Source organism: Gallus gallus, chromosome Z (assembly GCF_016699485.2).
Source record: "Gallus gallus isolate bGalGal1 chromosome Z, bGalGal1.mat.broiler.GRCg7b, whole genome shotgun sequence".
Lineage (NCBI taxonomy): Eukaryota > Metazoa > Chordata > Aves > Galliformes > Phasianidae > Gallus > Gallus gallus.
Window position 1 is genome coordinate 4,360,886 of NC_052572.1, and position 27,005 is coordinate 4,387,890.

Here is a 27,005-nt window from a genome sequence, read left to right on the forward strand (position 1 = left end):
TAAATGAATGTCCAATTTAGTGGTTGGCAGCCCTGCCCACAGTGGGACGCTGGAACTACACTTATATTTGAGGTCCTTTCCAATCCAAGCCATTCTATGATTTCATGATATTTTATTAACTATTGAGTAAGGTTTTTCAGTTCTGAAATACTGTAACAAAAACTTAGACCATCATCAACTGAGAGTTCCTAGAGTTACGTAACTTGGTTGGTAAAAAAAAAGCCAACTGGATTTAGAGCACTGCTTTTCAAATTTTATGTCACAGAATGAATCAAGTTGGAAGGTACCTTCCAGAGCACATCTCATCCAATTTCTCTACTCAAGTAGTGCCACCTAGATCAGTTTGCCCCAGACCATATCTAAAAAGCATTTCAACATATCCCCAAAGATGGAGACTCCTCAGCAAACTTTGCCAGGGCTCAGACACCTTCACTATGATTAGTATTTCATGCTACATAGCATGGTATTTATATACAATTATCTGTCCTCTCAATATCAGACATCTTATGAACTTCATACTTCTTTTAAAGGCTGTTTTTCCCTTCCTTCAACAGTGAGTGCCACAACACTCACATTACATTCTTAACTTATTCCATTTTCTAATCCAGTTTCAGATTTATTATGTCTTAATTTGAAAAAGTTTATAAATACTAGGATGCTTATAAATAAAACAAAGACGAAACTGGACAGTAAGTATTGATTTATTACTGTTCCTGAATGACTGTTAAATTCCAACCCTAAGTTATTAATCATTAAAAAAAAAATAAAAACATAACAAAAAACAGAAAGGGGAGTTACTTAAAATAAGAGGTGAAACAGATCTGATCCCCTGAGACACATTTTTGTAGGGCTACAAATAAAAGACATAGATTTCTAGTTCAGAGATACTCGAAGTAATAAATTCAATTGTTTAAATATAGATGAGAAAGTACGCATATATGATTGTATCATTTAAGACACATTTCTAGCTTACGTTTCTAAGTGTTTCTAGCTTACATTCCTTGAGTTAAGAAGTCAGCTTTTCCAACTTACGATGTCTTGGTTTGTAGAGAACAAAGGTAGCAAATGAAAATTATTTCAGGCTCTGAATTTACTGTGGACGTGCACTGCCCTCTGCTGTTCTGTTTAAATTCTTCCATTAAGTCAAACTAAGCTACAGAGTAGTTACTTCTTAACATAGCTTTACCTGTAAAAAACTAAATTATTATCAGTCTGATTATGCAAACAGTAACTGTAATTAAAAAAAAACTTTATACCCATAATCATATAAATGATTGGGACTTCTTGACAGATTTTTAGAAGTTCATTTGCGCAATCACAACCAAATAAGGGAAAACATGTTTGCTTTAGTTGTTTTCCCACAAGCTTACTTCAAGACATTCTACCAGAATTAATTTCCAGCACTTTCATAGGAAGTATTCTGAGTCACTATAACATATGCTTCAGGCATACTGCAAAGCCATCCGTGTGGATACGCCTCTTTTCCCCAGATAAGATATTTTATTTACATTTTACTCATTCAACAGATGTTTTACTTTACTACAAACACTTAACATCTTACTCTTCTTCATTAGAAAATGAATAAATTTAAGGTATCAAAACATCAACAGAAGCTATGGTTCAAAAGTGACCATAAAAAAATAAATAAAAATCCATATTCATATTTACTAAGGGTTTCTGTACTTCATCTAGCTACAAAGTCAGTTATTTTCAACTAAAACAGTTTAACTTCTCCCATTGTATGATATTAATTATAATAGCTGTAATAGCTTGATGGTAAACTTTTGTACTCCCATTTAGTTGAGAATCTCAATACAATTCATCCAAGACTATTTTCTTCCATACTTGCTAAGTGCTTGCTAAGCATTCAAACAGAGAAATGACCTTGATCAACAAGGTAAACTATCTAGAATTCCACCTGAAATGCAGAACATATCCAGTATTTTTAATTCACTACACAAGGGGCAGGGAAGAGAATTAAATGAAGTATTCTAAATAAAAAAGACCAAAAAAAAAAGCATGTTTTTCTGAAAAACAGTTTCCTAAATAACAAAGTATTTCACGGTTTTTGTTTTCATTGGTTTTGTGTGTTTTGTTTGTTTTTAAACCTTTCATACTCTTGGAAAAATGTAATGTTTAACTACAAATTAGAGATTATTTATATCACTATTCAACTTCAAATAAACAGAGACTGCACCTTCTGAATCTTAATCATTATTTTAGCCAGAACCATGCATTATTTCTTTTAAACAATTACAGAACTTACTAATTTAGAATCACTAACATCATACACTCTTACATGGTCCATTATCAATACATACGACACAACAAAAAGTAATGATATAAGTGAAACAAGTTAGAGATAATCAAAATGCGTGTCTGTTATTTTGAACTGCCAAGACACATGGGTTTCGTTACAAAGGAAAAGATGACTTCTTAGCAGCATTCCTGTACCTGAGGAGGAACTCTGAACAGGGAGTGTAGAGATAGGACAAAAGGTAGTGGCTTTAAACAAGGAGAGGGCAGATTTAGACTTGATACTGGAACAGGTAGCCTAGAGAAGCTGTAAATGAATGTCCCACGACTGGAAAAGTTCAAGGCCAGGTCGGATGGGGCTTTCAGCAACCTACTCTAGTGAGAGGAAATTGGAACGGTAAGATTTTTAAGGTCCCTTCCAAACCAACCCATTCCACAATTTTGTGATATGTCTCATTTACTCCCTTAATCATGAACTTGTAACAGGTAGGACATTTAGACTCTAATCCCTTCTACGAATATCTGGGAAAAATAAAAACCCAGCTTCAGCAGGGCTCTGGAATGATCCTGACCACCAGTTAGTCTGATGAAGCACTTGGATTTTTACTTTACAGGGGCTTGGTTTTCTTTAAAAAAAAAATAAATCCAAAAACAAACAAACAAACAAAAAAACACATGATGTTCAGAGGCAAGAGAAAACTTTGAAGTGAACACTGCTCTGCCAGGTCTCATGTGGCTTTCCCAGTTTCGGGCTGCATCGTGTTTTCAATTTCTTAGAAAAGCATCTGAAAAGTTCACAGAATCATTTCCTCTAGAAGAAAGTCAAATCTGAGAGAATTATCAGGGATAGCTCAAGGAAGTTATGAAGATTATATCTAATTCCACATGACTACTGATAATACTTGCCTTAATGTCTACTGTATTAGGAACAGTGTACATAAAATATTAAAATGCAACTGGCATGCAATTAGTACATCTTGAAATTGCTTTCAATTGCATGTTAGGAAATCTGAAAAACAGGAACGTAACAATTTAATGAATAATTAAATTGTTTGATAAAGATCAATTAGGATACTTGGAGTTAGAATTACTTTACAGCTACCTACTACAGCATTCCTTTATTCACCTTTGAAAAGGTTTAAAAAAAAAGTACGATTTTTATACAAGTTTAAGACAACAGCAACAGGTTTTTTGATCTTAGGGAAAGGCAGACAAGTTTTACTCTATACTATGGTCATACTACTTTCAAAAAGGTCAGCATCACTTAAGAAAGAACTCACGTTCTTAAACAAAAACAACTCTCATGAAGTCAGGCTTTCATGAGTGTAAGAGATGCTGAAGTAGAATACAAGATGGTAAAATAAACCAAGTGAAATCTATACAGAAATCCAGTGTTTGTAAACATTTTTGTGTTTAGGAGAATTCAGACTTCAGATATATAAGTTGTAGTTACACAAACATCAATACCACATACCAGCTAGATGTTATTCCTTGTCTAATTTGATTAGAGCATGCTTAATCTACTTGTTTCCTTACAATTCATCTGTCACGTAACTTTTATTGGGGGGTTTGAACTAGATGATCTTTTAGGTCCCCTGCAAACTAAACTCTTCTATGGTTCTATACTACTAGTAGTTTAAATTTCAACTTAGACTTACTGAATCAAATACTATATTAGATGTGACAATATACCCTTACACTGAAAGTAAAAGAATATATTCTGACCTCCAATACTCAGTGGGTTCAATCCACAAGGAAATTTGAGCCAATACATTAAAATATTACCCACATATCTGAAATTAAACAAATGCCATTATAAAATCATACTACTAAAAGGAATTTACCTGTTTTTGTTAGTAAAAGATTATCCAGATGTCTGTCTCCAACTCCAAGGATGTAAGTAATTACACAATAACCAGCTGTAACAAGTAAATTGTAAGCATCAATACAAGTAAGTATCTTTCCTGAAGAGCAACAAATTCTGCACACTTAACAACGGCATATAATGTAATCTTAATTTTTGCTCACAAGCAGTATGCCACAGAGGATCAGAAGACAGGGAAGAATAATCAAGGTAATCAGCAATATGAAGAGCACAAAGTAATAAACTAAAATTCAGATTTACTCAGAAGCCTAAATTAAACTTTTGCTACTCGATTATATGCATAGTAGTGTCAAAAAAAAACCAAAACAATTTATTTCAATGCTCGGATTAAGATACTTCAAACCACTTTGGGCAAAATAAATGTACACACTTCAAACTTTGAAAGATATTTATCAAACTGTAAACAAGCATTAGACATTGATATGCATCTGAATGCATATGTCTGAATCCATATTTACAAGCTAAGCAGAAAGCTAGGATGTGATAAATAAATTATAACTAATGCAAAGTCTTATTTCCTTCACCAACTAACCTGAACCATTTTAATAAGTTCTAACAACTGCAGTGGACAAAATAAAAGAAGAAGATACTGTAGAGCAACAATTGAATAACTTTTTTCGTAGGAAAAAGCTGTTTAATTTAATGGACAGCAAACATGCTTTTACACTTCTTTCACTGAGGAAAAAAACTACACTACCACATTTTCTTTTTATCCAAATGGAGTAAGAAATTAAACAGAGTCATCCAAGAAAAAAAATCACTTCCTTTACTAGCAAATTAGAATTTTCTACCTCAAATACAGATGATTACTGTACAAATGTTTTACATCTCCCTAAATTACGTAGAATCTAACTGATGACATAGAGGGATCAAAAGTAAGATTACTCCTAGAAAGAAAGGCATTTTTAATTTCTAATCTCCAAGGAGAAGGAAGGAGGGCAGAGGAGACAAACAGTACACTGCGTGTCCTTCTCAAAATTACACTTTTCATTAGTCAATGGCATTCCCTTTTGAGGGCTTTGCAGACTCCTTGATCATAATGGGAAACAAGCTGAAATATTTTGCAATACTCCTCCCTCTTTTACACCCCTCCCCCCCCCAAAAAAAGGCACTAGGTAGAAAGGAAATCCAAATTCTCTTACATTATCTCAAAAATCTATGCACTGATGCTAATTACCAGAAAAACTCATGGCCTCTAATTCTACCCTGAAAGCTGCAAGAAGCCTGAACATCGCCGTAGTACTGACAAATCAATAAGTAGCTTTTTGTTCATTAGAATCTTTCAGTTAAAAATGAAAGTTAAGTTTAATAGCAAAGCACTTAATGACTGGACTGCTGAATAAGCTTTACACCTCACCGGCTATATAAACAAGATCTACCCTTGCTACAACAGAGATTCTAACAGCAAGCAGCTGTATACTCCTCCAGCTGCTGACATCTAAATTGAAGTGCCTCAATAACTCAACCACCTGAGCCATTATATATCAGATACAAAATTATCAGTTGTAGTACTGTCACTTACCACAGCTCTTAACATACGTGTCCATCACCTCTGCACTTATTCCATGAGGTCCAGTCTCACTAGGTGCATGCTTTCTGAAGAAGTTCTGGAAGGGAAGTCATCAACACATTTAGTTATCCCATTATGACCTGTAGCATGATTTTTATAACTAGTAATTCAAGATATAAAACACGGCCGCAAGTCCAGTAGTGTCATGTTAAGCTAATAGCCACCTCCCACTTCCCATCAAAACTAGTAAGACCTAATTTAAGTCTGTATTTCTATCTTTGCATTTCATCTTAATAATCACATTTGCACACTCAACAAAAATACATCTGAAGTTCAAATTGAAATGCAGATCATCAATGAAATAATCTCAGGAAATTAAGAACACATTAAGGATATACTAATTAATAACCATGAATACAAAAGTACTTCCACAGGGATAGGTTTGTGACAGATCAGGAAAAATCACACTGAGCTAAGTTATGTGAAAAGAGGATCTGGGACAGCTGTTTGACAACAAGCTGAACATGAGCCAGCAGTGCGCCCAGGTGGCCAAGAAGGCCAATGGTATCCTCACTTGTAAAGAAAGTGTTGTCAGCAGGAACAGGGAGGTGATCAGTCCCTGTGCTCAACTCTGCTGAGGCTGCACCTTGAAAACTCCGTTCAGTTTTGGGCCACTCACTAGAAGACACTGAGGCAATGGAGTGAGTCCTGAGAAGAACAACAAAACTGGTGAGGGGTCTGGAACACAAATCTTAGAATGAACATCTGAGATAACTGGAATTATTTAGTCTGGAGAAGAGAAGGCTCAGGGGAGACTTTATCATTCTTTACAACTATCTGGCAGGAAGTTGTAGCAATGTGGGGGTCAGCCACTGCTCTCAGGTAACTGGTGATAGAATGAGAGGGAACAGCCTTAAGTTGTGCCACAGAACATTCAGATTATAGAAAAAAAACTCAGAAAGAGTGGTCAGGCACTGGCACTGGCTGCCTAATGAGGTCGTGGAGTCATCATTCTTAAAGGTGTTCAAGAAACATGGAGATGTGGCACTTGGGACATGGTTAACGGGTATGGTGGCAACAAGTTCACAACTGGACCAGATGATCTTAGAGGTGTTTTACAGCTTGTGCTATGCTTGAAGCTGTACTGTTTTTTTGTCTAACACTATTCAATTACATGTCCCTACTTAATCTGATTAATATTACAGAAAATTTGCTCCAAAGCATATCATGCAGTAGCTATACATCCACTATGAGTGGAAATAGATGTCAAAAATTAAGTGGACAAAGTACTTAGTTGTACAATCTAAAAAAACTATAAACTAAAAAAACATTACTACATGCTTTAACAAGGTATCAAAACCATTGATTAAACAAAATAAATATCTTAAAACAGAAAAATACAGAAAAGTGTCTGACATTACATTCATCATTACAGGAAACCCGCAACATCAGTATCTCAACTAAGGTAGAGTTTAATTATATATATGGTGTTACTCTTAGGTCATTAGACACTCATGTGGTAATTAAAGTGTGTTTTTATAAAGCAAAAAAAAAAAATCTGGTGCATCTGTCTTCTAAACAACAGACACAGAAATCAGTGGAGAGACTGTAAAGACTCATGCATAAAGATCTAAGGCTGCAATTTGCACTGCCTGACGAGTAGAAGACTTAAGAAGTACTACATCACATACCTGTATACTTTCCTCAGTAGCAAGAACTTCTGCAACTGGCACTGACTGAATAAACTGCATGAAGCCTGCAAAAGAAACAACCAACAAAAAATTTGAGTGCACAGACATTTGAAGATACTTTATAAAGCAAAACAATAACAAAACACTTTTTTTCCCCAATTTTCAGGCCTCAATAATATAACTACTCATCCTAACTCCAAGTCAGGACAGAAAAAGCCTGTTTCAAACTTTCAAGAGAAAAGAAAGTTAAATCAATGACATCCTAAATGTTTATCCACAATGGATCTGAAAGCATAGCCAAATTTGATTTTTGTTGTTTTTTTTTTCCCCTCCAGTTTATGCAAAGATCAGTAGAAGTATTCACATGATTTGTCCAAGATCACACAAGCAAGCTAGCTCAAAAATACTGTCTGGAAATAGTCTAGTGACTGTCACAGATCACAACCTATGAAATACCGTGGTCACTTGTTGGTTACTTCACTAATTTATATATGTTATCTTATACTTCTGAGCTCTTTTTTCAGAATGCTGTATGTAAAGTAAAATATCTATGTCACAACAGTCAATGAGGGAGGGAAAGAAAAACTCTTCCCAATACTGTACTTTTAGAAAACGAAGTATTCATACCATGTTTTGTACTAGTTGCCAGCACTTTGTATGGCGTCAGTTTCAAATCCAAATTTTCTTTTCTTAGCAGCTGGGATAGAGTAGAAAGAAGTATTAAAATGAGAGCAACAAAAATCAGCTATGTTTCTAAAATAATACTGGACATTGATCTATGAAGTTCTTCACTGTAATCAGTAATGAATGAAGGCTGATTTGAGATTTTTTTTTTTTTTAATATAAACAGAATCTGAAAAGATCTATTAAAAAAAAAAAAAACAACTAAGGTCAGAAAAACCCCAAAATGTATTAGCTAGATCAATTGTCATATTAGCCACATTAACAGTTTTTAGTAGTCTTGCTGTTGAGAAGAATCAAGAACTGAGAAACGCAACACAGGATGGTAGTCCTCACCTTATCCATAAGTGAAATAATCTGAAGAATAAGTTGATCCTGACGTAAATCATCTCCATGCTTAAAAATTACAGGATATTTGCCTCCATCTTCCGTCTTGAAGAATAACTGAGCAGGCATTAAGGCACTCTGGAACAGAAAACTCTACTGAGCTGGCTCAGAGCAACATTCACATTAACATTTTGCTACAGTACATTTCTAAAATGTAAATCCATATTTACAGAATTATAAGTAAGTGAAATAGGCAAGAATAAGACATAAGGTATAAAACTGAGTTACATAAAAGTCTCCTTGGTTATTAGCAGCATGGCAGCAAGGACTAGAAGTTTCTTAATGTTCCTCAAGTCTGGCAGAAAATAAGCAAATCTAAAAACTTCTTAAAGTAGTTATCTACTGTTTAGGAATCAATTAGACCATGTCATTCTCAGTTACCAGAAATTGTGATCTAAGCATATTTGATAAAATAAAAATAAATGAAATCCCCTCTGGCTCTTCATTGTTTCTTCATTGTGTCTTCATTTTCAAAGAGAAAAAATAGGGAAGTGTAAATGATACACTGTTTCCCTAAATGCCACTCCCTAAACCTGTGCCATTGAAGATGAAGGACAGAAGAATTCAAATTGTTTGCATGCATTTAATTCCAATCAACATAAAAGCACTGAGCAAAAGGTCACAACAAAACAAATTTTAACTGACCGGATCATAAAGACACAATTATAGGATAAACATCAAAGAATGCTAGAGGCAAGTCATCTTTAAAAATTAACTGCTTCCTTAATCTATTTAGTAAAAGCAAAAATGCCATTTCACGTTGTCGTTAGTGAAAATCAATTTAACTGTTTGCTGTTTCTTCAAATAAAATGGATTGAAAGGAATCAATTATCTACATGAATAATTTCACCTACTGCAACTGACCCAAGTCGCTTCCCTCAAAGCAAAAACAATAAAAATCAAGGACACTGTTTAATATTTGAGCAGCTATATTATATGTTTTCACATGGAATACTTTTTTTTTTTAAGATAAAGTTCCATAAATCTGCCATGTGATGTCCAAAAGCACCAAAAATTAGTCATTCATCTAAGAGTTTGATTATTTTCTCATAGCATAAGATTAATAATTAAATGGAAATCAGTAACCATTCAGAATCAGGACAATCAAAATTTATCTCCAATTTGAAAACAAGATACTTGAGCATGTAGTGGAAGATGAGTACTCCTCAAAGTTACAGGTACATAAAAAACGAGCCAACGGGGAATCAGAAAGATTCCCCTATAGAAAGATGTTTCTCTGAGTTGACAGAAATTAATGCATTCCACAATCACTGAAATTTGCAAGTATATATAAATTTACAGCCTACAGCAGAGGTTGGTAACACTGGCTGCAAGAGCAGCTTGAATCTTTTCTCTCTTCTTTAAACTGCTGGTTAGAGGCCTGACTAGTAAAACATATTTTGGTCAACTAAATGATTTGAAATTAAATCAAATTACTGGACACAGGTAATAACTCACACTCCAAGTAGCATAAGAAGCAAAACAAAACTAGTGCTTTTAACAGCACATTGACTGTTCAGTAACTAGAGTAAGGAATAGCCATGTAACCACAATTAATAGAACTGGTATAATTTAAGGAGTTATTTATCCTCAGGTTACATGATCTACCCTGCAGTCTTTTGCAACAGACCGAAATGAACAATCGTATTTCTTTCCAGCCCCTAACAAGAGTTTTATTTTAAAAAGGAATACATGCTCATATGTATCTTAGGTGTCACATAGGTGACTTGATTTGTAAGATTTTTGATCATAAATGATATTTCTCCTAACCACAGACTCATCAAGTTTCAGATAAATTCTGAAGTAGGAATTATTGTCAACTTGGGAAGAACATCTCTGGTCGGTGAACCACTTGCATTATTGAAGTTTTGTACATAAAATTTTACCCTTTTCTAGAGGAGAACAGTTACTTCATAAACATTATCAGTCTTACAAAAGCAGCTTGAATCTGGTGCCTGAAAGTACTTCCAGAAAAAAAAACAAAAACAAACAAACAAACAACAACAACAAAAAAAAAACCCACGTTATTCAACCACTTTAAAAGCATGTTACAGTTAGATCTTGCCTTGACTAGATCAGGTCATTTCAACATTCCAACTGATGTTTCTAAGCTTGATGGTCATAGTTTATATTTCAGCTATTTAGATGTCATTTACCTTGAAGAGTGTGGCTTTTTCAGGGATTATTCCTTTAATTTTCACCTGAGGTTCCAGAGGAAGAGGAATAAGTTCCATCTCTGCTAAATTCATCTTTTCATTATCTGCTAACAATGCCTGAAGCCTCTCATTCTAAAAGAAAAATAATCAAATACTTGTTTTTTACTCAAAGCACACTTACTAGGTACACAGAAACAATTAAAATCTTTTAAAAGCAGATACATAGTAATTACTAATAAATCACTAACTTTTTCAATTCTTTATGCTTCCAAAATCAAAGCCCCGTGGTTTAGTTTGAAAAAAGAACATCTGACAGAACACTATCAAACACTGCACAAGCAGGCAGTACATTCCTATGGATTGAAAAAACCTTCCATCTCTTTTAGCGATTATACCTTTCTTACCAGTATGTAGCACAGTCACAAAATTTCATGGAAGTGATACAAGGCTTAAATGTTTCATTTTCCTGCACAAACATACTCCACAGATAAAGAAGGTAATAGATAATTACACTGAAAACTCACGTTAAAGAATAATGGTATATGTCAGAGGAAAAGAAAATAAATTGACAGAAATTCCTTTGGAGATCCTGCTCCCTCCCCACACCTGTCAAGCTCACCCAGTATTTTAACTAGGAAGGGTGAAATATCTTAGAAGGTACCTGTGACAGAAATTCTTTCTCTCAAGGCTAACAGTTCCCTTTCAAGTAGTTATACACACATCTTACAAAGGAACTGATTTTTGATTTTTGCTCTCAGAACAAAAGAAGTCTTCTTAGTTGAATTTCTTGATTTCGTTACACTGGCATAAATTCCTTCGCACAAATAAATAAATAAATAAATAAATCCACCATCTGAGGGTCTGGTAGACACCTTGCAGTAAAGAAGGCTAATGGTATTCTGGGATGCATTAAGCATATTAACCCAGAGCTCAAGGGAGATGATCCTTCCTCTTCTCAGTATTGATGAGGCCACACTTGGAGTGCTGTGCCCAGTTCTGGGACCCAGATCACAAGATAGACTTGGGCATACTGAAGAGAGTCACAGTGTCTGGCCACAAAAATTAACAGAGTGGATCACTCCTCCTAGGAGGAAAGGCTGAGAGAATCAGGCCTGCTAAGCCAAGAGAAAAGGCCTTGGGGTGGATTTTATTCACATACAGAAATACATGAAGAGAGGGAGCAAATAAGACAGCTAGACATTTTTAAGTGATGTCCACTGCCACAATAAGAAGGAGGAGTGACAAACATACCAGCATGGGTAGTGCACATCCGAATGTCAGGAAACACCTGCTTACTGTGAGGGTGACTGAACAATGGGTAATATCGTTTAGAGTCCTTGGAGAGTCTCTACTCTTGAAAATACCAAAAAGCTACATAGACACAGCCCTGAACAAGCTACTGAAAGGGATATGTTTGAGAAATGGGTGAGATGTGATAACCTAGTGAGGTGCCACCCAACCTCAGTCATTGCATGATTCTTTGACAATTCATAACAACCACACAACAATTCACAACATCATCACAAAATCATCACAACAATCTCTGCTTCCTTCTTACGTCTTCCATGACTTGTTCATTCTCGTATCGCCATCTCTTCACATTATTCCAATACTTTACTTTTGAGACAGTACCCTGAGACTTTTCTGAAGGGCCTCTTTTTTCCACCTTTGAAGTTTCAGAGCACTTTATAACTTTGACTCATCTAATATTCTTCTAGGTTTGTTTAAAATTAGCTGAAATTGTGTTAAAAGTTGTCCATCTGTCCTGTAACATTTCAGTGCTAAGAATTTTTCATGAAAAGCTAACACTCACGCTGTTAATTTCTGCCCAGAGATAACTTTTCCAATCTCTTATTTACCTTTTTCTTACGATTCCCACTTTCACGCTGCACTGCTTTCATTACATGAACCAGCCGATCCACAAATGTCTGCTGAGCTGCCAATAATGAACGCATAACCCTGACAGACTTATCACCCTAAGTGAATTAAAAGAAACAAAATTAGTTTTTTGTTCCATAATTACCTTACCTAGAAATTATTCCTGTGATCTTAGACTTTGGGGCTTTAAGAAGTAAGTGAATAAAGATCAATTTCCTTTCAATTTTGAAGATATTTTCTGTAAAATACAATCAAAATCACTGCAGTTGGCAATTAATTATTTGACCTACCAGTGTATTTTAATTTGCATCAGTAATTTTAGTTGTGAACAGTCATGCATGGCAAGCTTATTCACATAACTGAAGTTAGTAAGAGCAGGAACACAGAACATTCTACAAAGCCTAAGAGTCAGATTCAAAAACATTGGTAAAATGGGAATACAAAGCATGAGACACAATAAAATCAGGAAAGACCATGTATCTACTAAAAAAATTATGCACTGCAATTCATAAAAACTTTTTTTTTTTTTTACTTTCTTCTTGCTTTTTCCCCTATGTAGCCCTCTGCTGAAGGCAAACAGAACAATCCTTCTTCTGAGTTTGGAGTACAGGCCTCTTGACTCAATTTCAATTGCATAAGAAATAACTGACTGCTTATGCAAGGCAGAGGATTTTAGAATCAGCGTGTTACTAATGGAAGCAAGAAATAAGACAGAGGACAGTTTTCAGTAATCGTCCTTCACTTTTTTGGTAGCCTCTTTAGTTTACTACAAACACCGAAAATTCAAGCAAAAGTGGAAGCTTTTTAGATTTCAATAATTGACACAAAGTGTCCTCTTTCTAGATACGTCTCTTTACAAAATGACTAACAAAAAACACTATGTAAAGGCATTACCTTTAGCAAGGCTTGACTAAATCTTCTCATCACATTTAAGTACATTTCGTGAGTCTTTGGGTCCCTCTGCTGAGTGTCTTGGTCTTCGCATTCCACAATTACATACCTGCATTATAAAAAAATTCAAGTTAATGCAGCACCAGATTACAACATATTTAACACAGCAGCCCTGCACTGTATGTCTGGATCTGAAAACAAATTCATTCTTGAATGAGGTAACAGATGAGCTCTCCATTTCATAATTACAAACTTCCACTTGAATTAAGATAGCCTATCCACACTTCTGAGGTGCTTCACTACAGCAAACATCTCATCTCTTAAACAGGACAAGTCAGAAATGATAAAACACTCCAAGCAAGCACTGTAAGTGCTGCCAACCTCTACAGGCAGGCATAATGCAAACTTCTGACTCAAGTATACATTAAACAATCCTCCTATCCTATCTCTTTCCTACCAGCAACAGTGAAAGAAAGTATACTGATCCTGAAGTAGCAAACTCTATATTTCAGATCAATTTCTCACTTCTAAAATTGCGATGTAGGAACAAAATTAAAGAGGATAATTTCAGATGGTTGTACGGTAACTGACAGTATTTTACTTTGATGTAATAATTAGTTATTTGAAAGATCTTGTGCTTCTTTCCATTCATAGCACTGACAAGAAGACATAGCTGTGCACAAAATATTTTCTCTGTTTAAGGAAATATCTCAAGTTTTATCCAGAAAAAAAGAAACCCACTATGTATATTAAAACAAACAAACAAACAAAAAGGTAGAGATGAAAAAGTCTCTTTTCAAACACTGCAGTGTTTGAAGTGACTGCATATTCATCATGTTTCTCCTCCTCTATAGGTGATTTTTCATATGGTTAGGGGGCTTTCTGCAAATGAGCAATGCTATTTTCAGAGTCCTCTACAACTTCAGCTAGTGTTCAAGAATGCTGTGCACACTGTACATGCGTTGTTTTTGTTGTTGTTACACACTTCAGTTTTACACTGATTTCATATCAGCTTTAATATGGTAGAACATAAATTACAAAACACCCTGGACATTTATTTTCATGATAATCTGGAAATTGCTGTCATAACTAAAAAAAAAAAAAGGAAATCGCTCAAGTCAAAAACAACTCTCTTGCTCTACAAATCAAACTTCCTTCCTCCTGAAAAGGAGTCAGAAAGGTATATCATCAGTTTTAAAGCAAACAGTTACAGGCATCCATGTTTCTCAGCTGTACAGAAAGTTGCAGTGATAGAAGCATTTCATTGTGGCTTCAGTTTAGTTTTCTTAAAGTTCTATCTGCATAAAGAATTTTTGATTTTTTTTGTTTACACTGACATAAGAACTCTACTATAAGTGTTTAAAAATTGCATGTGTTAAATTTGACTAGTCTTATTTACAAATACATATATAAATATTAAGGGTATGTAAAATATTCCATGCATTTTCTCTAAATGTTAATTAATAACTGGAAATTACTCCCAAGGCAATTTCTTACATTGGTTTACAGTTACATTCCTAAAATGACAAAATTAGATTGCAATGGTATGATCATAAAGACAAAGATCTTTAGTCTGTGCACTAAAACTTAAAAGGAAAATTAGATGCAATAAACTGAAATATGTAATTATAATCTTAGTTTGTTTTAAAAAAACATACACACAAAAAACCACCCAGACAATTTCTTAAACCTACTTTAAAACAACGCTTGGGTAGGTGTCTCATACGCCCACACAGGGGAAAGTAAAAACGCAATGAATTCTGTAGGCACAGTTAAAGTACAGTGATAGGAGAGCTTTACAGCAAGTGAATGAGGGTGGAGGTTTAGTTTTCAATAGTTATCAAACTTTTCCATTATTTTAGGTGCACACTGTGTGTGGATAGCTGAAACAAGCAAGTGATGAGCAACCAACTGGATTTTTGGCTACATCAGCTCAAACAGTGGCTTCAACATTTATATTCTGTCACTGAGAAATTGAAATGTCTGGAAAGAGAACAATGAGCAAAATGACTTTGTGGTGTTTTCTCTGCTTTGTTGTTCAGGCTTTTTGTTGTTTTTTTTTCCTATTTTTGTTCTTGCTATTCGAAGACAAAAACTTCTGAGCTTTGGACACTTAAACATTATGTAGGTTGTCTGGAGATGCTGCTGAAATATCAGTGCACAGGTTATATCAGAATGATAGAATTTAGCTAATCTACCAACATTTGTTTTAATGAAGCATGTTTAATTAGGTCAAACATTTGGCTTCTACCCACATTAATTCAGCATGCCAATATCTTAGCCATTTCAATTTAATTGCATCTTTATTACGAAGACAAGCATCAACTTCGGCCACTACAATGAAAGTATGTATACTAAGAAACTACCTATGTCATGAATTTACATGCCTTAATGTGATGAAAAGATAAATCTTAAAGAAATCTACGAAATTACTCTCAGGAGAGGTTAGCGTACTTAAAAATTTTAATAACACCATGCTTTTATATATAAAATACTCAATTTATAATTAGTACTTGCTAATGTGAATAAGTATTTATTAAATACATCTAAAAGGACAGAAATCATAATCACTTCATTTGGCTAAAATCATAAGTATCTACGTTCTCCATTATAAAATATACATGTCTTGTGTATGTGTTTCTATGTTCATATATGCATGTGCACAAATATACACACTTGTGAATTATCTTGTTTTAATAATAACATAGAGCTGTACTCCACATCTAGAAATGATTATTCCATTAAGTACATAAGTAACACAGATGACTAGTTTAAGAATCTAGTTTAGTTTTTGAATTACTTGATACAAAACCTTACCTCTTCATTATCTAGATCCCTTTAGAAAGTACACATCTGCAGTGAATTTTTGTTTCCAATCACAACATAAGCACAAATCAAATCTAAAAAGAAGAATTATGCTAGTACAAAAGAATTAGTGCTTTATGAACCTTCACGAAGTTCATTCTTGATTGAGAAAATTTACTCACTGCAAGGAGCTTTATTTCTTAAGTACCACCATATACAAATCAAATGACAATGTAAAAATGCTTCGTTTTAGATATTTTTTTCTTAAATACTGTACTTAATGTTCTATAGATCATCAGTCAATCACATTTGCGTACATGCCCCTTATTCACTGAATACTCTGTTCAGATGTATATTGTTTTAAATGCACTACTTCATTCTGACAGAAGTGGAGACTCAAGTTCAAAACAATTTATCTTTTCCTGTGCATCCTTCTGGGCCTTATAGCTTTGATTTCAATTACACATTGATAAATAATTTACTACATACCAGTATAAGTAGTTTGCCAACGTAGAATTTTTGCATGCTCGTGATATCAAGAAAGTGCAAAGGTCTTGCTGTGAGGAATTTAAGAAAAGCAAAATTACATAATAAAATAAATCTGAACACATCAGTAAAATTTAGTTAAGGAAAAAATCACAATTAATTCACAGACTTTTAAGAGATATGTTCCTTTCTAAAGATTGAATCCAACTCATCCTACAATTAAGCTATTATTTTTAATTTTTACTTTAAAAAATCCCAGCAGTAAGCTGTAAGTAAAAAAAAAAGTCTACTAAAGTAGCACATTTACCAACTACAGATCTTCAGTATTAACCTTCTATGTACAAGACTTTACACTTATCTCCTATGCAATTTTCCAAGTGTGAGATTCAAGCCTAAAGCGTATTTGCTACCTACTTTGCATCCAGAAGAATTAAAACTCATTAAGATGTTCATTCTAATGAATGAATCTGTAGAGTTCACAGAGCATTTAGCTACTTATCCAAGGTATAAGAGCCCAAAAAGAAATCTGCATATCTTTGTTCATACGCATCATTTGAGGATTATTTTCTATTCAGTTCTGAGACCCAAAAAGAGAAATTTGTGAAAAGGAATGGACAATTTGTTCAGACACCAATGAACTATACATCAGATAAAAATTAAATGTCCCCAAATTGTCTTTACTTTGTACCTTTCCCTTCCTGTAGTCCCACTTTTATTAATCAATTTCTACTTTAAACAGAAGAGAAAAATCCTTGGTGGATATAATTCAACATAGTGTCCTTAGGTTCATAAACAAGAAAAAAAGCCAATTTGGCTAAAGGAGGAACACACTACAGATATTAAAAACATTTGGATAACTGTTTCCCATTAAAAAAAAAGAAATTTAATACAGCTCAAACACAATCATGTGATTATCAGTATCTATTCAGCATGCATAGTCTTTGCAGTTGTAATATACTTAGAGTCGCTTGCTATCCTGATCAATTCAATGCTCAGTCTTTGACTAATGTAACCAGAAATTCAGATAAGCTACTGCTTTGTTTGTTTTTGTATTTAATTTGAATTTATATTTTTAGAGCGTTTAAATATTTTGCAAAGTACAACAGAAAAATCCGAACACATACACACACACACACACACACACATACAGAAGTAGAAAGCCTACTAAAACACCTCAAACATCACAACTGCAATGTAAAACACTTCACTTACATCAAGGTTCTCATTGTCTGCAGGTTCCTTCATTTTTGAAGTTAGAGGTGGTGAGGAGACAGGTGGAATAGGAGTCATGATCTGGGAACTATAAAAAAGGAGAGAGTGTAATTGCTGTGATTCAAAGTTCTTTCTTAGGAATAGGAAGTGTGCAAGGAAATAGCAATGCATTTGACTTCCACAAAACAATAAACTAGGAAAATTGTAAAGAAAGTACTTTTTTAAAGAACTAGTAAATAAATAATCTCAACTCTGTTCCAGAACAAACAGAATGGCAGCTTTAATCACTATTGCTCCTGAAAACATCAAAAATCTGTACCCACTAAGTTACACAACTTATGGTTGTGCAGGACATTCAGTCACATCAATCTTACTGTTTTATTTCAGCTTCCATAAAAAATAGATAGACATCCAAGGGAATTTGGATTCATGTTTTCAGTGTAAGCTTTTTTAAAGTGTTTCTGATGAAGTTGCTAAAACACAACACCTGCGAACACTCAAATCCGGAATGCAATCACACACAGTAGAGTAGACAAATATAGAGTAGACCAGTATAGCCACTCTACAGAATTGCTTTGTAGTAAGACCAGTGAAAAGGAGTATACTTACAATAAGGAGAGTACACATTAGTGGCACAAGTAATTAGACACTGAAGCTTAAGACTTGAAAAACTAAAGACTTCTGTTAACCAAATTAATTTGTGACTTACTTAGTGTCAGATTAATCACTGAGTTCAGCCCTTCCTTTGGACTGAAATTAATAGAACATATGCCCCAGCAGCTCTTTTACATTCAGTTGATTCTCCCTAAAAATTCTTCTAAAATTCTTTTTATTGAAAATTTTAGCTTTTTACCTGTCTATTTCTGTACCATTAGTTCCAGATGTTGTCATGCTTTCTGACATTGAACCTTGACTATCCCTCTTGCTGGGTTCCAGTCCATTTTTTATGTCATCAAAGTTTTCGTATTTCAATGCCTGGACTAGCTGCAGCAGGTACATTAGTAAATCCTCGTGAAGGGGGGGAAAAAAAAAAAAAGAAAATGAATTCATAGAATCAGTCAAAGCTGCCTTGATTTCAGAATTCTTAATAAGAGAAAAACTTGGTCAGGATATGAAGAAATGGAATAGCATCTCAACAGCAAAAAACATACAACAGAAGATATGCTCTACAATGGAGTTAGACTCCCAAAAGGTAAGAATTATGACATCACTACTTCTTTGTTAAACAAAGTGTTAATTCACTAATTCTTTCATTTGAAATATGCTTCTAAAACACACTTTAGTTAAGCTGCCCTACTTGCTTCCAGTGTTCACAAAATAAATTTTAGTTTACAGCTTCTACGAGTGAAACAAAATCTGGACCACATTACCAAGAAACAATCTTTACCCTCTCTTCTGTATAGTTTTCTTGTTTTGTTTTTTTTTCTTTTGTCCTTAGCAATGAATAAGTGCATCTGATGTATGACTGAAAAACAGAATTTAATCACTAGCTCTTTATAATTTGTTTCCTCTACTATTCAATTTTCTGAGTAGGATTCAGATGTTGTCTGAAAAGTACACTTCACAGACAAAGCAGTATGACCTTGGCCACTGAAAAGAGCTTTCTAAAAACAGAGAAAAGTGCATTCCTTATTTTTATCCCAACTGACTGCCAAGAATTCAAGATCTACAGTAGTATATTCACAGTATTATTTTTTTTCTTTTTTTACTGTTGAATGTAAATAATTACAATTTAAACTGATTAGCATTTATTAAGTAGGCTCTACTCACGATTCACAGCTCATCATGTTCTAATCAGTATAAAATTGGAACCACCTTTTTTCTACAGATGTTTATCTACCCATTTTCTTCATAAAGTATATGATGATGTACTGCTTTAATGTACAAGGCAGCTGGAAATCTTTTAGTTTAGCATACTTTTATGAATGTTAACATTCAAACTTTATGATGTGTTTGAGGGGAGTATACGTGTTTCAACTTGACAAAAAAAAAAAAAAAGAACGACTACTGACTGTTCACACTAATACAATTACCAATATTGTGAACTTCCTTCCAAAAAGAGCCCGACAACATTTCCACCACTATTATTTACTTAGATGCCTCTGAAGGTAAGAAATTCTTGCTAAAAATCCTCTGTTCTCCAAGTTCTAAGATGACAGAACAAGGAATACCTCATCATCAGCCTGCTGAAGTCTAGCAACAGCATATCGTCGAACTGTTGGATTTGTGAAGTGAGATGACAGAAGTTCTAAGGAGTCCTCCACATCCATTGGTTTCCACTTGCCCAGTAGCTCCAGAGCTTGCTTTGCCTCCTGTGGTAGGTCCCAGTTAACACATTTTAAGAATTTTGTCAAGGCCTGGAAAGAAAGATCAATGAAATCTATTTAAGAAATGCATGTTTCATGTTAAGACAGAACTAGATTTGAACTATAATTACGTAAGCACAGTCCTGAGAAGACTCAGTGACATGTGACAATGCAGTATGGAATTGTTTTAATACGTCTTGAAAATCTGTAGCTATCTTTAAGTAAAAAGTGAAGTCAAAGGTTACTGCTCTACCACCATCATCAATACATAAAAGTAGCCACCACTAGGTTTATATTTATTTAATACACTGTTTTTTCGGTGTGCCGCTATATATTCTGGTAATACATAGTATGATCTCTTGACTAAAAAGGGATGGACAAGCTATTTCTATTCATTTCTCTCTACTGATGAAAAAAATGTCACCACTAGCACTTTAAACTGTCATTCTGGCTTTACACATGAACTTCTGCAATAACAGCTAGATTCTATGATTTAGAGAGACTTCAATTTTTAAAATCAGTGACTTTAGAAAAAGTTAAAATCATCTTAATTAGCTACTAAGACACTGAAATTCTGTATCTGCAAGGGAAGAACACTAAAATCAGTGCTAGATGAAATGTTTTTCGTACAAATAACACTCAAATATTTGAGCTTACCTTCTCCTGGTTAGTAAGGTAATATCTGAATTTCCAAACTAGATCCTGTTCCTCGTATGTTAGCTGTTTTGTTGGTGGATAACTCACAATGATCTATTAGACACATAGTCAGAAAGTCAGTTTAAAAAACATGAGCATGTATAACCACTAAGTTAACAGAATATGCTGTGATGAAACAAAGGACTGATGACACAAAAACAGAAAAAAAAATGTTTCCAACAATACAAAGTTCTCATGTTGTCATGGTGATGCTTCTTAGTTACAAGGTTGAAGGAACCAGCAACGAAGGCAAACATAAGCAGTTAAGACTACCATCAACATCAAGGTATGTGCACAATATGCATTATTAAACCTTCAAAACAGAAGTAATACGTTTTTCCTAAAAGATAAAATAACAAAGGTAAGTGCATTTCTGCTTTTTTCTGAGTTGGACTCACCTAATTAATGATATTCTTCAAAGTGAAATTAAACATTTTATTTAAATGGTCAACACATATTAATAGTGAACAACCTAAAATAACTTTGAATTTAGCCATCACATCATTAACTTACATTAAGCTGATCTCGAGTAGCTGCATTAGGCTTCAGATCATGATCAGAAGGTCCACTTCTTAAACTTCGAGCAAGCTTGTGATGTTTGCTTTCTACTAAGTTCTCCTAAATGCAGAGGGTAAGTCAATATGCATAAATACTTAAGCTCTAGAGAAATTTACTACTGAAACCATCTAGCAAAAACTCACCAGTATGTTGAATAATACAACAATTAAAATTCACATCTAAAAATACAGCATCTTCTGGACTGTTTTTTATCACTGCTGTTTTACCAGATACTCCTTCAACAATACGCACTTTTAGCCCGTAAAAGAGAGGAAGGCTGTAAGGATTTGAATTTCTTTTATGTATTTATTGTACTTCACACAACATACAAACCCCATTTTGCCTTTTGGTGAATTGCTGCAAAATGCAAGTGTTTCAGTCAACACACCCGTGATTTAGACAGCACTCAAACGTGCTAGCTGCTTTTCAAACATATGTAGGATGTTTGCAGTATGAAGCTTTGTATGCAACAAAAACATTCTCAAAAAGTTTTCCCACTGTTAATACCATGTTAGCAACAGTAGGAGCCACAATAAGAGCCACGGTGTCAACAAGATTTCAGCAGCCAAGGCAGTTTTCAGCATTGTCAGACTTGCTCTTGCAGTGTTAGATTACACAGTGCTCAAACAGTGTTGCCAGTAAAAGCCCACTTACATTAAGGTTCCCAAAGCTGCCAATACCAGTCCCACTGAATTGGCATCCACAATAATGGAAATCTTTTCTAGAACTGTACTTAGGCACTGTCTACATGAAAAACAACATACAAAAGAGTGTAGGGAAAAAAAAAACATTTTAACAGATGAAGTGACCAAGAGTTACTACACTTTCTTCAAAACTTCCTTAGTCTTCTTCAGCTCCTCCTTGTCTAATATCCCCACCCTCTCTTCTACCAGCACTACCCCTAATCTGCTTTCCCCCATTTCAGAAGAAAGTACATTAAGTATAGAAAGGAAGAAAATCATCATAAGCATTAAATAAGTTGCCGTATTTTAAATCTAGCATTAGCAATAAAAATGTACTAAAAATCACACCAACATACTTCTCAATTGGTCAAATATGTCTTTCCCACAGGACTGTGCACTACTGCAGGTAGGAATATAGACAAGCTTTCATCTCCATCTTCGGAAACCTCACAGCAAAACTACTGTGCTACAGACTGTATTACACAGAATATTGCTTACCATAGACATTTGTGGATCTGGAATCTTAACAATTTCAGAACTTGTTAAAACTGGGGATGACTCATCACCATCCTGAAAGACAGTTAAAAGTTTATTTAATATTTCTAATTCGAAAACTGAAGTAATGTCATATTAACAAATTGGTTTTCTATTAATATATAGCATATTTAAGTGAAAAAAATGATGCAACTACACCCTGCAGTTTTGATGGGCCTGAAGGAGAAAAGATATTTTTATCTGTTTCTTGCCTAATGATAAGCATAGTCACAATATAGACTGGAGTTCATTCAGTGAAATACATCTTGGCAACTCTTCACCATGATAGCATACAGGTGAGTAGAAAAATTTGCTGATGCTGTTACACACATCCTCCGGAAGAAAGAAAATAAAACAAAGCAGGACCTACATTTTCAACAGAAAACAAATTCTTTGCTATAAACAGCAGCCACATTGCAGAAATTATTTCAGAACAGTTCAAAAATAAAGGCTCCTTTAAGTGGTCAAATTTAAAAAGATATATATATATATATACACACATATACATATATATGTATCTTCTTGAATATTATTATTATTATTTATTTAATATTAAATAAAAATCTTTTAAAATCAACTTTAGACATATATATATATATATGTATATCTAGAGTTGATTCCACATGTAACATCATAGTCTCTTCTGGAAGTTCATGCTGCACTGTTCTGGGGCAGAATGACCGTAGTCACACAGTTTAACTTAGGGAAATCTGTTGCTCCATAAATAACATAGGAGAAGCAAAATATTTTCTGTTTGAACTCATCAAAAGGTAAAAATAAAGCCCACCACCACTACATCAAATGCAGTAATTCTGTTTTCAGTTTGCATTTTAACTAACATCCAGTAGTTTAGTTTTGCCTTTTTTTTTTTTTTTTTTAACACTACGGAAGTGGAACCTAGCATTAATTGACATGACCTACAGAATATTTAAGACTAAATAAATAAATAAATTCAGTATAATAAATAATACTTCATACTTCAGTAAGTTTCTTCTCACTTAGCATGGAGCAGATTACAATAATGAATCCTAACAGAAATATCTTATGTCAGAATGATCAAACAGGACAGATGTAATAATGGCAGAAATTCCAAAGACTGAACCAAACATTTATTCACATTTTCAAAGATAAGCAGGGACTAAAAACACCTACTGAAATTATTTTCTGAATCACAATCCATAGTTTTACATTTCAAAATTCAGCCGAGGGTTTAATCAAAAGGCTACTGCTAACAATCAATCTTCCCACTGTTTTCATCAGACTTTTTTTTTTTTTTTTTTTTTTTTAAATATCTGTACTGTGTTGCCTCTCCACAATTTACAGAGGCATCAGGGATGCAAAGGGAGAGGAAAGTACTGGTAGACCTGGTAAAGATATGCAGCATTAGCTGAGAAAACTAAAAACTAACAATCAGTGTGTTTGGTAGTCTACTTGAAAGGTGCACCCACAGAATAGTTTATGTTTTGATGTATACTAACATACATACATACACACATATATATATATATATGTCACAGAAGAAATTACAAGCATATACATGTTACACACAAATATTAAATCATATCATTATACAGGAATGAAGCTTCACTGTGTTTTCGAGTGTAATACATATGAATCTAAAAGCTAAGCACTTTAGGTGATGTAGGTTCAGTTTCATTTCCAGAGAAATGGGCATGTGAGTTCAAATAAGAATACACATTTTTTTTCACTATATCAACACCTCCCTCAGTAACCTAATTCTTTATTTATCTTATATTTTTTCAAAATTATCTTTCAGAGAAGTGAGTAGCTTGTATCAAGGGGAGAAATTACTTAACTGTCACCAACTAGGAATAAAAATTAATATTTCTACCACCCTTTTGAGGGAGATACTTTTTAAAACGATGTAAATTCTTACGTTGCTGACTATTAAAAAAGCACATTCAAGAAGACACTTCCACATTTATTAGTGACCTATAGCTTTTTGAATTTCAAAAGTAATGGCATTAACTACATACACATCCCTTCTAGTCAAAGGTAACGTGTATCCAAGATCTGGCTGTGACTGATGACTGTCCCAGAATATAAACAGAATTATTCTTCCCATGAGTTTTCTAAAAAGCATGCATACAAACACTTATAAGGACATCTGTTTACAGCTTGTTTTAAAAGAACATCCCCTAAATAATGTACTTAGCATTATCTAAATAGTATGTAAATAATAATTCTGAAGTAGTTTCATTACAGCAAAGCACTACTGCATCAGTATAACAGCAGATGAATGCAGTAGGAGCTAGACTGACAGATCAGCATTCCCACTGTACTAAAACTTCTGTCAGCACACTGGGAGCAACTTTCAGATCATGACTGATATTAGTTAAGAACAATGAAATATTAATGAATGATGTCATGCCCCTGTACTCAGCACTGGTGAAGCCTCACCTTGAGTACTGTGCTCAGTTTTGGGCACCACAGTACAAGAAGGACATGGAGGTACTGGAGCAGGTCCAGAGAAGGGCAACGAGGTTAGTGAAGGGCTTGGAAAATCAGCCCTATGAGGAAAGGCTGAGGGAGCTGGGGCTGTTTTGTCTGGGGAAGAGGAGGCTGAGGGGAGACCTCATTACTCTCTTCCAGTACCCGAAAGGTACTTACAGTGAGAGCAGGGTAGGTCTCTTCTCACTGGTGACTGATGACAAGACAAGGGGAAATGGCCTCAAGTTGCGCCAAGGCAAGTTTAGGTTGGACGTTAGGAAACACTTCTTTACAGAAAGGGTGTTTAAGCACTGGAATAGGCTCCCCAGGGAGGTGGTTGAGTCACCATCCCTGGATGTATTTAAGAGCCGTTTGGATGTGGTGCTCAGAGATATGATTTAGTGGAGAGTTGTTAGAGCTAGGGTACTATAGTTAGGCTGCGGTTGGACTTGATGATCTTTGAGGTCCTTTCCAACCTGAGTAATTCTATGATTCTATGATGTTTTGGCAGGAAAATCCATCCAAAAAATAAACAAATTTGATGATAAATGATCACAGATCAAGTTCTATCAACTCATCAGTTATGTTCCTAATCAAAACCATAAAATGATTGCAATCTGATTCGGCTTTTGTAAAGTAATAAAGAAATAAAATACCCCAGTGACAAATAACACCTCACTTAGTGTGGACCCTTCACACAAAACAATGTAGAAAAACCTGACTTGGTGTATACACTAGCAACTAACAGATGTTCAAAACTCCTGCTGAAGCATTTGCAACATTGAGATCCAGGTGGATTCTCCTGGGATGGGCAGTAATAATGCTCATATCACTACATCTTCCTCTCTGAAAACTTAAAGATAAAATAGGCAGCTGTAAATCCTGACAAAGCTTTTAGACTTGTAAAAATAGGGCTCCACCATCAAAAGCCTCTGACAGTGATTACCAACTTACAAGGATGTGAATTCAAAGTACAACTGACTAAAGTTTGTGTACGTACAAAACAGAATTTTCAAAAGGCACCATACTTACCAGTGACTAATGTCATAATGTTTGTAATGTTTTCTAAATGCAAAACTAGTTTTTATTTGTAACGCACTGCTGATGTGTATCTTAAATCCTTGAAGACCTATAACGACATCTTTAACCACCTCTTCTCAAATTCAGTTATATAACACTGAAGAGTTCTAGCTGTTCTGCTCAAGCACCAGGAAAACTCTGGTATAAACCTAAACCATAAGTTCAATCTTGCTACTTAATCAAGTTTTGCAAAAACATACATGGGCCAAGTTACCGTCCAGAGCAGACTACTTTGTCGATTAGTCTTCCTGTGAAGGAAGTCAGCTGTTTTCCATGCCTTTCAATTAGATTAGCACTTGGCTCTAACTTTGTCATACTTCGAGAACATCATGTGGATCACTATTACCCTTATCATACAAACTTATTAAACCATACCAGTGTCTGAGACTCAAATCTAAATTAGCACTTGAATTTGGTCATGCGCATGCTTTCAAAATATCCCTCCTGATTATCCTAATGTAATGAGTTTTCACAATACCAATAGGTAAGGTCTAGTAATCTTACTCTATACTACCGTTGTCTTTCAAGCCATGAAAATGGTTTTCACTGAGAATAAAGCTTCTTTTTAAATTGCATGCTGTAGTGCAATCAATTTATTCAAACAAAGGCTTCACCTGAAACCACCACAAGGTTATATGTACTAAAGAAAAACCCTGTTGTTATTGGCACTCAGAAAAATCACACTGAATTTTGCCTAAATGGAGAATCAGAAGTGATGCTCTTGTTACTAACAGACTCCTAACCTTTCCATCATGAATGTTGTTTTAAAATTAACAGAGAACATGGGAACAGTCGCTGCTAATTTACTCCATTGTAATTGAAGGTTGAGTCAAGCAGAGGATGAAAGAATTGAGATTAT

At 34.5% G+C, this 27,005-nt stretch overlaps 1 protein-coding gene across 6 annotated transcripts in view; it reads right to left on the reverse strand.

Moving 5' to 3' along the window:
* Positions 1-27,005, reverse strand: part of PIK3C3 (phosphatidylinositol 3-kinase catalytic subunit type 3) — a 69,437-nt gene that overhangs the window by 29,094 nt on the left and 13,338 nt on the right. For 2 of the 6 annotated variants that reach the window (XM_003642902.6, XM_004949049.5), the window contains exons 7-22: positions 22,580-22,651; positions 22,053-22,142; positions 21,354-21,458; positions 20,802-20,894; positions 20,010-20,195; positions 18,692-18,846; positions 17,839-17,926; positions 16,630-16,697; positions 13,339-13,444; positions 12,426-12,542; positions 10,567-10,698; positions 8,360-8,488; positions 7,970-8,039; positions 7,343-7,407; positions 5,664-5,748; positions 4,101-4,175 (exon numbers count right to left, since the gene is read on the reverse strand). In XM_003642902.6, the coding sequence (XP_003642950.2) occupies positions 4,101-4,175; positions 5,664-5,748; positions 7,343-7,407; positions 7,970-8,039; positions 8,360-8,488; positions 10,567-10,698; positions 12,426-12,542; positions 13,339-13,444; positions 16,630-16,697; positions 17,839-17,926; positions 18,692-18,846; positions 20,010-20,195; positions 20,802-20,894; positions 21,354-21,458; positions 22,053-22,142; positions 22,580-22,651 (1,636 nt within the window). Of the gene's footprint in view, positions 1-3,162; positions 3,266-4,100; positions 4,176-5,663; positions 5,749-5,807; positions 6,360-7,342; positions 7,408-7,969; positions 8,040-8,359; positions 8,489-10,566; positions 10,699-12,425; positions 12,543-13,338; positions 13,445-16,629; positions 16,698-17,838; positions 17,927-18,691; positions 18,847-20,009; positions 20,196-20,801; positions 20,895-21,353; positions 21,459-22,052; positions 22,143-22,579; positions 22,652-27,005 lie in introns of those variants that run through there. The other 4 variants (XM_040656095.2, XM_004949050.5, XR_003072332.3 and 1 more) reach the window with 3 other exon arrangements.